The following is a 13,421-nucleotide window of genomic DNA, read 5'->3' on the forward strand; positions in this document are numbered from 1 at the left end:
AAATACTCTTTACCTGTACAATTGATTACCTGTCACCCAATCAGATAAATCTTTTTTGCGCTTTCGAATACGCTACTTGAACCGCCAGTGTTGTCTAAAAAGTACCAAAATGTTGATGCAAATGTGTAATCGCATACAAACTGGATTGTATATTTGCAGATTTAAGGTAGTCAAAATCATTCTAGTTTTTCTGAGCCATCTAAGGAGGTCGTAGATCTATTATCAGTTTCTTTTCGGAATAATCTACGCTCTACAAAACATGTTTAACATCTAAATCACATGTATGGGTGCCTGCATATGTATGTGTGTGTTTTATTGCATCAAGTAGTAAAAATATAACATTTACCAAAAAACACTTATACATGTAGTTATAATATTGATTAAGTGAAAAAAACAAATGAAAGTCCATTTCCTACATATTAAGGTAAATGTATGATGAGGCCCACATGCACAGTAGCACTATAGCTAATTAAAGTGCTGGGCCTACAGAAGGTGCCGTAACTCGGCAATGAAGGAGATATTCACCATTTCACCAAAATTAGAAAAGTACGCCAGTATTGAATAATGTAGGCTTAACAAGTTATTCTTGGTATCTCTTTTAAAGCTACCAAATGTTGAAATTTTAAGTCTATTGAGTCTATTAAGTCTGTAGTCTGACATAACTTTATCGGGAGACTGTTCCAATGTGAAATTGATACTAATTTGCATGCGTTCCTAATACCCATAATTCTTTTTGGACTTGAGTTTGCTCAGAGCATGTGACTTGGGCTCATTATGGATTAGGTTTATAGCTATTTACTAAATTAAGTGATAAATCGTTATGGTTTCATCCTCTTGCAGTTTAGAATTATATTCGTAATTCAACAATAACACCAGCCAGTGGTTGCGCTTCAGCCATAGGTCAACCAACATCTGAGTATTAAAATTCGTACCATTGTAATAAGTCTTCGTAGAGATAGCCAGTGATTGAGTTAATTCTTATTACTACAGTATAAGAATTAACTATATATGGATAAATATGCTACTTCTCAATCCGCGAGTATAAAACTGAGAACAAAAAACATCCGTAACAAGTGATAATCAGGCTTTATTAATGCAATATTATGGGTGAGTCAAAGACAATGGTCTAAGCCTTCACACGTACAATATTATGGAAAGAAAAATGAAATGCCTTTTGAATACAACATAGATTAAGGAATATAACATAGATATATGAATATAACAGATATATGGATATAACATAGATATATGAATATAACAGATATATGGATATAATATAGATACATGAATATAACATAGATATTTGAATATAACAGATATATGAATATTACATAGATATATGAATATAACATAGATATATGAATATAACATAGATATATGAATATAACATAGATATATGAATATAACATAGATATATGAATATAACATAGATATATGAATATAACATAGATATATGAATATAAAATAGATATATGAATATAACATAGATAGATAAATATAACATAGATGTATGAGTATAACATAGATACATGAATATAACATAGATACATGAATATAACATAGATATATGAATATAACATAGATATATGAATATAACATAGATATATGAATATAACATAGATATATAAATATATCTGTAAAATATCTGGCCTTCTGTAAAGAGAGCTCAAACCATAAATATGAGAGAAAATGTACAATGATGATATCTAACATATTTGGAGTTGCTTTCTCCTACAGTTATAGCAGCAATGTTGCTGGCATATTATCCTTAGTAAAAATTATGTTATCAATAGTTCAAACTATATCAGTTAACTATTAACTTTTTCATTCAATTTTTATTAAATTTTTGGAATTTTTAAATTTCAATTGGATTATTTAGTGGCATGTTTAGTTGGTACAGAACAAAAAGAGTAGAAGAGTGAATAGGTGTAACTCGTATTATGTAGCTTGAATCCTATCTATTTTCAACGGAAAATAGTCATAAAGCAGACCAGTAGTTTATATATCAACAATACAGCTTTGAATAACAGATAATCATATGCAAAGCATCAACTACAAAACTTTATATAATTTTTATTGTCTTTCAACACAATTTGCGTAATGCTATTTTGCAAGTGGTGAATGTGGTACCATACATATCATATGGGGTGTATTTGTTGTATGAAGTCTGTGAGCTGTTCTCAGCTTGGCCATCTGGCTGGTTGCTATGGCTTTAATCTTCACTTGCAAAACATGACATAAAGCGAAGCTGTAGATTCGTGCTCAAAACTTGTTGTTTATATACATTTAGGGAAGTGAACTTCACCTCAGCCACCGCCCACCAGAAGATTTTTGCATCTATCTGTGAATCAACTGCTGAATATCGCATCTATGGTGATTCGTGAATTACTAGTGCACTACTTTGCATATGTATTTGCCAGTCTGATAATAGCCATGCGCCATGTAGACATTTTGCTGTTTCAATTTATAGAGCAGCGCCTCAAATCGACCTGTGGTATGCTATACGGAATACATCTAACGATTCTAGTCCCGAAATTAACCCGTCTAGGAAGTCGAATCGTAATGTCAAATATTCGAAGTCGAGATACTTTTTGAGCTACGAATGTACGATTCCGATCGAAGTTTCTAAAAGAGGGAGGGACCCTACTCTGATTACCTATACATGTACTTACTGTACTTTATTGAACCGATTTCGGATAAACTGTAGTTTATGCAAATGCGTAAAAATTGAATTGGCTAAAACAAACGAAAAAATAAAATTAAAAAAGCATTTGCTTCATTTTTTTGTTTTGTTTCCTTCTCCTCCCCCCCCCCCCCCCGATTAACGGCTTTTCGACTTTTAATTATTTCAAAATTATTTACATTTTCCATTTTATTCAATAATATACCTGCAAATAGAGACTTGTCGTTATTTTTTTATCTTGCAAATAGAGCCTCTTTGTTATTTTGTTACCAGCAAAATAAAAGATTACTAACACTTCGAAAATGTGAACGAAGGCATGATCAGTGAAACTTTTTGGGATACGTTGTTTTCTGCAACTTTTTTTCCAAAGTACCCTAAATGTTTTCCTTCAGTCTGACAAAATAATGGCTTTCTTGCGTAACAAGCCCGTTCTAGTTCACTGTGAGTTATATTGTTGCCAACGTATACATGTAAAGCTATACGCGCTGTTCTCAGAAGACTCAGTTTATTTACTACTTCAAACCTCATGTCCTTTCATAGCGAAACAAGTTCGCCAATTTGCGATTTACTAAGCTTCACTGCGCCTATCTCACACACAAAATTAGGTGGCGATAATATTAGCTTTAGTTTTTTTCCAGAACGATCTGCAAGCATGTTTGTTTGGCGGTCACTCAAGTGCTATAATATTGAATCATCGGTAATATTGTGACCGTTGAGAACTGAAGAAGCAAGCTCCACTCGTTTACGCACTTCGCACAGCGAAATTTCTTCCGTAGCAAAAAGGTGACATTATTCGAAGAGACGTTTCGTAATCTGAAAATTTGCGTGTAGCCACTTTTGTTAGTAGGAGTTCGAGCGGCCTGTAGGTTGTTGAATACTTCTTCCTTATTATTTATTGAGCTACGCTAATTAGTGATTTAGACCAGCGCTTTACTGGATGCGTTGAAATATTACAAACAAGAACACTACGGATTACCTTGTGGCACTACCGGCTACTAAAAGGAAGGGGAAACGAATTATCAACCGATATACTGAAGCAGGTACTCACCCGTATTGTGGATATTCTGCGGAAATATTAGTCTTACCAGGTGTCGCGCAAGTGCTGCGTACTTACATTATGGATCATGGAAGACGTTGTAACGACATAGCATAGTCGGATTTGGAAATACTATTCACTGCCAGTCATAATATCGTTAAAAGTTTGTCATATGTAATTGGATTGGGAATGGATCACTCCAGAATGCCTGGAATGCCAGTTTTCTCGATGCCTCATCAGATGCGTACAATGATGCCACCAATGATGCCAATGATGCCAGCAGTTCCTGCACCAAAGGTGGCAACTGACCCTGTGGCAACCGTTCCTCGTGCTGGGCCGGTCGTATTCTGCTACAACCCCCTTGGACTGCCTCAGCCTATGCCCATGTTGATGGCATCACAGATGGTTGTACCAGTACCAATGGTCAGCCCACATAACATTCCAACAGTTCCACAACCGCCTCCACCCAAACCACCAGGGATGGAAGAGAACAAACCATCTGATATTCCTTTAGACTTGAGTACCAAGAAATCCAGTGTCGGATCAAAGACAGAAGAATCGAAGGAGCAGTTCTCCATCAATTATTATAAGGCATACTCTCCTCCAAGGACTAAACCTGAAGCACCTAGTCAATTGACAAATACTGGTGTTGATGCATCAATAACTGCAAAACCTTGCTATAAGAAAAAGATCATTAAACGTTACCAACAAGGTAAGCCAAAATTTGTGCTGCATCTAAAATGTATTTTTGTTATATGGGTAATATCCAATTTTTACTAGATGCTCTTCGCCATAGAAAAGTGTATTTAGAGCAATTTTCGAGTATTTTCGAGAAATTGTGGGAAAGTTAGATCTGTACTGGATATTGCTAGCAGTTGCTCAGCCAGGACCTTTGGCTAGATAAATGCCGTTTCCATTGTATGCTAACAACGCATTTAGGAATTAGGAAGCGTTGCAGCTGATATGAAGCTTGGCCCAACTCCAATAATCAGACATCGATGATAAATGGATAGGCAGGATCATTCATTCCTAGTCTAATGGAAATCTGGCCTTTTGTGACACACTGGAATTCCAACGCAACTAGCAAAAGCCTGATTGTGGTTGTAAAATAAAACCACCTTATGAGTGGGTGTAAAATATCGTTTTTAAAATCATCATTTTCAAAGGATTTTCATGTGTGGGAAGCTTGACCTTCTCGGTGGCAAGATGAATTTTTTCAGCGAAAACAAAAATATCATCGTTTTACTCCTTAATTTCAGCGCTTACCGTTATTGTTCTACCCGCTACACAGCTCATCCAACTAAAACTGATATCCACAGCTTTCCTATTTTGTGGCATTTCTATCTTCTGGGCATAGCTTTGTTAAAATATTATATATATACAGCAAAGGCTAAGGAGATAGTTTTCACATAAATCAAATTATGGGTAGAAGTTCAGTCATGTGAAACTTTTTATATAGACATCTTCAGAGTCTGTATTGGTTATCTTTGGTTTTAACTAAAACACATTGGCCTATAGGTCTTTCCGGTAGAAGGACATACCTTTAGGCATCACACATTGTCCCCTACTAAAAATAGCACCAGTTAAATGGTGTTATTCCAGTCAGTTATTTCAAAGCGAGGACTCACACCTAGCAACCGTATCGCTTTTTTCTATTAAAAACTATGTGCTTAAACCTAGAGGTCATTGCGCATGTATTCCCCTAATGGTATCTGCCTTGAAATCGCTGTACCGGCCCAGGATGATCCTGGCTGGTAAGCTCACTTTCCATCACGCTCTGGTGGTGAAGCGTATCATCGTCTGGAATGCTGGTCAGTTTAATGATGGTGTTACGTAAATCACCGAATGACCAAGTTTTATTTAAAAGAGAACGAAGGCAGTCGTGGGGTTGAGTGCAATCTTAGTTAGGATTTGCTTAAGGAGGCTCATAAGCCGTTTCATAAGCAGCAGCCATTGTTATCGTCACTAGCTCTATTCAAGCTAGCATTGTACGCAATACTCGCTTCCTAGTCGCCAAGTGAAGCTAAACGCAAGCTATTGACTGCTTCGTGTTATTCATAGCTTTGCAAACAAGCTGCCATTGTTGCTGTCTGAATGCAGCCGCCTGCATTATTTCTCAAACAAAACCTTTGACATAGTTCTTTTGTAAACACACCTTTTGTGTGCAGAGGAAGATAATGTTTCCTTTAGGGCGTATGAACGATCTCATTCCTTTATCAACGCTAAAATACTACCTATGCGCTTTGAATGAGCTGAACATTTGACCTTAGCCGCAGTTCCTGACGTGTTGTTTCTATTCACAACTGCGGGAGCCGTGTACTCTCCCAACAAGTTTCGCCTTAGGAACGGGTCTTACGTCATACACGGCTGCCATCGTGTGCGCCTCTCGATGACCATTCCCTATGAAATGGACAAATTCATAGCCATTGCCAAGTCGTGGGCTACATTGTTCATGCGCGCTTCCTGTCTCGCGCTTGACTCAACAGGGCCAGCCATCAACACTACAGCATTGTCTAAGAGTTCCAGGTTTCCTTGGCTATCATTTTTCATATATCAATCGACTTCTTTGACAAGCTGGCCACAACTACACAGTACAATACCCACAGCATTTCATTCCGGCTCTGCTATGAGCTAATCTATACAGCAGCCTGTGGTTTGGCAAAGTGTTAGACTGCTACTCAGTTGCCCTCTCTAAACGCTTGCACCGTTCAAGAGGATCGGAGCCTGTCAGAACTACTGTCCCCCCTCGTCTCCCCGGCTCTACAATCCCTCCTACCAGCAAATAATGTTGTGTGTGTTTCATAGATGAAGGGCTTTGCAGACACCAGGAAGAGCAGAGATAATGGCTGTGGGTTTATTCTTTATTGCCAGTATACAGTAAGCCTATCTATCAGCATCGACTAGGGTCATTGACTTACGGGTCACTTACTGATATCTATGGACTGATTAAACGAACTAAGGCTGCTAAAAGTGTCACTCTCGGTCTCACTTATGTGATCTTGTCAGAGCACTCCGCGAATATTGCAAATACTGTTCCAATTTCTGATCGGTAAGATCTGATAGCGCAATGATGGAGTCAAGAGTTGAACTACAACCAGTCAGTCATTAGCAACCGTGAATTTATACTCATCAGCTTTGCCCTTTCCCATCGACTGCTCATGACTCAGTTGAAAATTTTTTTAATCAGCATGGAAACATTTCTTTTAAAAACAAACCTCTACATTTTATTGACAACAAAAGCAAAAATTTGGGTTGTGTACCGATTTTTGTCTGCAGTGCGATTACTAGGATGTTTACAGTGTCTTATTTCTTTATTCAAGTGCTTGCAGTCTGCAGTTGGCCAGTGTTTATAATTAACCATTTTCCATACCAAAATGATATTAGTAACACGAAACAGTGTGATACTTCATTGTAACACACCAATCATTGTAGAAGTGAGAGAGTGATATTAGGCGGCTTGGTCATATGTCCTCCTAAAAAAAATAAACCGGAAGTGATTAAACAATTGTGTGACCACGCCATTCATTGTTAATGTTTTGGCGTTCTATAGTTGTACAGTTTGTCAGTACATGAGGTAGACAGCGCATTCTGATATCCTTCGGGCTCTATAGGCCTAACTTTATCTTTGTAAATGAGATTTGTTGTTTCCTTTGACTATCCTGTTTCAGGAACCTTTTCCATAGTTTTTATTTTTCCAATCAATAACCGACATGAGGTTTATTATTTTATTCTGTTACGAATGAAAGCTGTTTTATCTACCCTACAAACTCCTTTTTATAGATGGTATACCAGGAGGCATCGTGAGACGCTAATAATTTTCTCATATGTATAGTTATGAAAGTGAACCTTCAACTATTTCAGAATGATGCATTTGTGGTACAGCATGGCATAGCATGACAACCGAAATGTATGTATTAAAGTGAGGCCACTCCAGCAAGAGAATCAGTAATGGTCACCAGGCTATGTTTCACATGGGCTCCATTGGACTGATTCCAAAGCTGTCATACTTCAGTGATGGCAATGTTGACTTACTAGCAGTAGGTATAAGGATAGTCCAAAGTTCACTTCAGATATCCATTATTATCAGCTGTTGAGTTTCCTGTTTTTGATCGCTCTATCGACTATCCACGCTAGAATGCTCTTACCGTGTGATTCATGATTCAATGAGGAAGATTGCGAAAAGTGGATGTCAGATGGGCTTGTTTGCCGATAGAGGAATGCGGATTCATTACAAAAATAAACATTTCAGCCGTATTGATAAACGCCATCCTCTGGTGAATAAATCCATATTAATAAATGCTACACTTAAATTAAACATTCCAAGTTTCCTTTCATCCATTCTGAAACACAGTAAATCAACAACGAAAATTCATCAGCTTCTGCGGGAATTTTGACGGAAGCCCGATCTGTGAAAATCTGATAAACAACGATACATGATAAATTACTACCTGAATTGGTTTAGTTCTACTGGCGTGGTACTCTACTACATTATATTAGCGAGTGAACATACACAGTAATTTTAACATCATTCATTTACTGGTAGACTTATTTACTGTTGAAAGTATAGACATACTCTACTGACTAGTTGCTACTAACATTTCACATGCCGATGATTTGCACAGCTCTGGACTAGAGAACTGGTTGACCTGATCGGGATTACAACTTTGGGGTGTCGAGTAGCTACTGTCAAAAGAAAAATGAACTCTTCTGTCTTGTCATTTCACCAGCCAGACATTAAAATGGTCCATTATCAAAGTGCATAAGGAAATTACAAGCCACCATAAATGCAGGAAATGAAGGTACGGCCTCGACTACTCCCAGTTCATGAATAGTAACAGAGCTACGCAGCGTATCCCTTTGTTTGGGTATGTCATGTGAAGTTGAGATTGGGTAGTCAGTCTTTGTGGTCTGTATAAATTCATGTCCTCTATTTTAGATAGCATCCACGTTCACACTGAAGCAAATTTTATAAATGTATGAATGCAGTTACACAAGTTATATGTTAAATTTCGAGGTTGATAAGTTCATTGTTCCTTTTTTAACATTTCATAAATTAGATTGTTGTTATAACGTATGCGGTATAAATTAGAGTCCTTGTTCAAACAATGTCACAAGACCACAGCAAGCATGTGATAAGCCTTGTCCACTTAAGACTTGGCGGCTCGCTGAATACGAAGGCTTCATCAGTCAGCGTGGCCAAATGTTTACTGGTTAGTAGCGTTACTAGCTAATCATTCCCAGTTACATCTGAAAAAGGAAGGTTGAAAAGACTCAAATCAAATGACAAATGTTTGTGTTAAACGCCTGCCATAGGTGTATGCAGACGCTGGTGGGCTGGGCCGCCTCTTCGCATTGTGTTTAATAGATTCTGCCTCTCAGAGTAATTAATACCTTTTGTTGGACCCTCCCTTACCCCTTCCAAGAGTTAGTCTCTGACTACTCGGTGTTACGAAACAGTTATGTGAACGTGATAGGCGCTTCCTAGTATCCATAATATCCTTGGATTTTCCAGATTTGTGTTTTTTTCCTGGTTTATGAATGGAAGAACCAAGCGAGAGTGTTGTTGTAGCCCTTTTTGTAGACATTATGCTTGCATCATTAAGTGCACAGTCGCTGCAGTTTGTCCAGATTTGTATTCTCGCTGCTTTTATCTACTGAATATACACTATGTTTCCATGACGTGGATTCGGAGTTGTGCACTCGTTAAGTTGCCTTGTGATAAGTTGCCTTGTGATAAGTTGCCTTGTGATAAGTATTTCGATAGCCATTCAGATATCGCAGATTAACACGGCGCTTTGTAAAAAAGATAAGAACTTCTGTGCCAGAGGGCATAGTTGCGCACTTGCAACTTCTCAAATCAAAATAAAAACAACTGAAGTCTAGAAAATGTTTAAAATGGGATAGCTTGCACGGCATTTTCTTGCGCACTATTTGCAAATGTCGTATCCATCTTTCGCATACATGAAATATTTAATAAAAACATTATAGTAATGAAACTCGCTTGACTTACGAAACTTTTGGATGACGACAAACTCGGGAATTAACTTTGTCATGGAAACATAGTAATAGCGGTTTTTATCGAGTCATGTTTTGGAAGGCGCAGTAGTACGTACCAGCGCTCTGCCTCTAATCTGTGTAAGGAGAGCTCTTGGCATGACATTTGACTAGTAGAACTATCACATATCAGACAATTTCAAGGGATTTGTGTGACCATATTTGTAAGGTAGCTGGTCTGCCTGTCTGGTGAAGTTAAATTTCAAATATTCATGACTCATTGCAAAAGACTGCAGGCTCACACCATTTTTGTGGGTGTGGCGCCGTAGCCTTAGAACCTTTGTTTCATCCGCTCTGTTCGCTGTTGTCTCCTTCAAACATGCTTGTTCTGTAATTTTGTGCAATTTTGAAGGCTTGTAAATAGTATAAGTGTAATTTGCTTTTAATCACCCTGAGTTCTATAATAAACATCTGTCCTTTGGTACATGTCAAGGTGTACAACTACAAAAAATCTGATCATTCAAAGAGTGTCTATCTTACATCATTTACATAGAGTCCTTTGACAAACAAAATGGTAATTAAATCATGGCCATTCATTCAACTTAGCTTTAATAAAATTATTTTAAAGTAATATTAATTTAAACCTAAACCTGATCGCTTACATCTAATAGATTAATAATGGTGAGTTTTTAATTGAAATTATGGTAAATTGGTGACTGCTATACTCTGAATTGATACGAAGGCTTACTGCTGCTGCAACCAGATATTACTGATAGAAGTTGCATTATTTGCGGATTACCATTTCATGCATTGAAGGATGCTTCGTAGGTTCAGAACGTATTCCTCAACGAGCGAACATCTTAAGAAAAAGATAAAAACTTTCAAGTTTTTTGCGCGATTTAATACGTGAAGGAATGCCGTAAAGGAAAACCATCATTCGAAAGACAGAAAAGCAACGATTATGAGCTGGATGGACTAATATACAGTGATCCATCTGTGGAATATAAAATAGTCCAATCACAAATATACGATAATCCTTCTATGGAATATATAGTAGTTCAACCACAAACTTACAGTGATACATCCATGGAATTTATGGTAGTCCAACCACAAACGTACAGTGACACATCTATGGAATGCATAGTAGTCCTATCACAAACGCACAATGATCCATCTATGGAATATATAATAGTCCTATCACAAATGTTCTATGATCCATCTATGGAATATATAGTAGTCCAATCACAAACATCTAATCATCCATCTATGGAATGTATAGTAGTCAAACCACAAATGTACGACGGTCGATCTCCAGTCTATCCATATCCATGTGATTACCCATGCAAATGTCACTGCATATTGCATATGCAGTGACTACTATGCGTTTCATTAGCTACTTCTAGATTCCAGCATGTTTTCCTACAGGTGTGCATATTGAATGTGCTGTGACCTAGTTTCATAATGTAAGGTGACCTAACAACACAATGTAAACAGGTCGCATCTCGACATAAGAAGTTAATCTGTGCTCATATTTACTTCATGTGTCAAAACCGTTGTATCTTGGAGCAAATATTCATATGAAAAAAACCTTTTAATTTTAGTTTGTTCCAAAGCTAAAAAGCAACACTAAGTATTTCAAGTCACATATACAACTTTGTTAAAAAAGTTAAATTTAAAGAGATTTATATGAAAAACAAAATTTACAGGGTCATAATCCGACAGTCTCTATTCACTAAATACGAGAGACATACGTGTAAGTCAGGCAGTAGGTACCCAAGTTGGCTGAGAGAGAAAATGTTAAACATCTATTTTAACTTATAATATAAGTAACATTGTATTTATAATAATATATTTATCATATTATATATGTAATATCAATGTGGATAAACTTTTCGAACCTCAATGTTTCTGACTTCCTGTAGAAATTCCCATTCATTTATTATTATTCTAAATAGGTATATAGCTACTTATAGATTCTGGCATGTTTTCCGACAGGTGTGTTGGTCAAAGGCTTCATATTTATGAAAAGAATACACTATTGCAGCCATAGGATTATTGCGCAGTAGCAGCGGTAGGAAATCCTAAAATATTAGATTGTGTAATTTTTATTTGTCTGCCAGAATAAAAACACAAAGTCACGTACTATTTACAACTATTGTTTCTCTAAAACTGCGTACAGGGATCAGCGCTATGATCCTTGATAAAGTACATTAAGCTTACAACACGTGTCTATTTTCACATTTATTACTCGTGTAGGAAAATAAGAGATAACATGCTTACCGGATGTGGATGCTGTAGATGCGTGTTGCGGATTTCACATTCCAAATCAGGCCTCATCTTTTATTCTCTTGTCAACTGTCAGACGCTTTGGTATTTAGCAATTCACGAAGGTTGAATAGAATTGTCAGTAGGTACTGTCTCCCACCTTCTTACTAGGGCATCTGGCTTTCGGATAAGCATACGCTGTAGTGATATTGTACATATCTTTAAAAGTATAAATATGTTTATTAATTGCTCCTCAAATATATAAGATGACAATATTTATAAACCTTACGAAATATTTGTAGCGGGTTTGTATTGCACGAATTTTTCTAAAAGTTTATTATGCGTAATTAGAAAGAGACACGCGATTGTTCCACTTACACTATACTACTCTCAGATAGCAATCCTAGAGAATCGTTATCCAATGTGTTCATATTCAAAATTGGCTAGCATTTTCATGTAAGTTAAATATCTGCAGTTCAGAGGGGTTGTTTTCACTGCCGAATAGTCCACACATGTCACTCACTAGTTGCAGTCAACAGTCACTCACTAGTTGCAGTCAACAGCTAATAAACTAGTTGCAGTCAACAGTCACTCACTAGTTGCAGTCAACAGTCACTCACTAGTTGCAGTCAACAGTCACTCACTAGTTGCAGTCAACAGCTAATAAACATGGTCTAGCTCTTTGCTGTCAATATTATTTTCATAATAAAACCCTCTGAATCATTTAGATTTTCTTTATTTCATTGTTTTTTCGTAACTTAAGAATATTACTTCTAAAGATTTTCGCTTTTGGTTATACATTTAACTGTTTCCGCTCACAACAATTAATCATTTTGGTTGAAGACTCCTCAATTCTTACAGCAATACACAGATTATAGCATTTTATGGAAGTAGAAAGTTGCCAACCTGGCTCATTAAATCTTGAATGATTTCTACAGTGGATCATTACCAATGACCTAGAGTGATAACCAGTATTACGCCTAAGGGTTAACTGACACCACAAACTATTATTGCATTAACGGTAGTAGCTTACATTACATCTTGTGGTTTGCATAATATTTCTGTATAATATCGACCAAATACCAGGTTTTATCAACATTTTCAGCTTGTGAAAATGGACAGCATGCTTTGCCATCTTTGCAAAATATCGACCAGAAATAGCTGCGGCACTATATTACCAACTTAAAATCGCTCGTTTTTTAAATTAAGTTATTTAAAATTTGTTTGTTTGAATTGCTTATTTATCAAAGCAGATGTTTCAAACAGATGACTTCCGAGAATAAGTAATTTTTATGGAAAATTTTCTAAATTTACAATCTTTGTAAAGGAATATTTTCTGACTGACGCACTACACGAGATGATCAACACAAGCCGTTTGGTATAATTCTATAACCAGCGTTCAAAAATCAATTCGAGACTTATAAATACGACGCAGAATTTTTT

At 36.7% G+C, this 13,421-nt stretch overlaps 1 protein-coding gene across 1 annotated transcript in view; it reads left to right on the forward strand.

Annotated features, from left to right (window-relative positions):
- Positions 1–3,408: 3,408 nt before the first annotated feature.
- Positions 3,409–13,421, forward strand: part of LOC137401552 (uncharacterized) — a 36,620-nt gene continuing 26,607 nt past the window's right edge. The window contains exon 1 of the mRNA XM_068087969.1: positions 3,409–4,431. Within this exon, the coding sequence (XP_067944070.1) occupies positions 3,909–4,431 (523 nt within the window). The 5' untranslated portion in view covers positions 3,409–3,908. The remainder of the gene's footprint in view (positions 4,432–13,421) is intronic.

Source organism: Watersipora subatra, chromosome 8 (genome assembly GCF_963576615.1).
Source record: "Watersipora subatra chromosome 8, tzWatSuba1.1, whole genome shotgun sequence".
Classification (NCBI taxonomy): Eukaryota; Metazoa; Bryozoa; class Gymnolaemata; order Cheilostomatida; family Watersiporidae; genus Watersipora; species Watersipora subatra.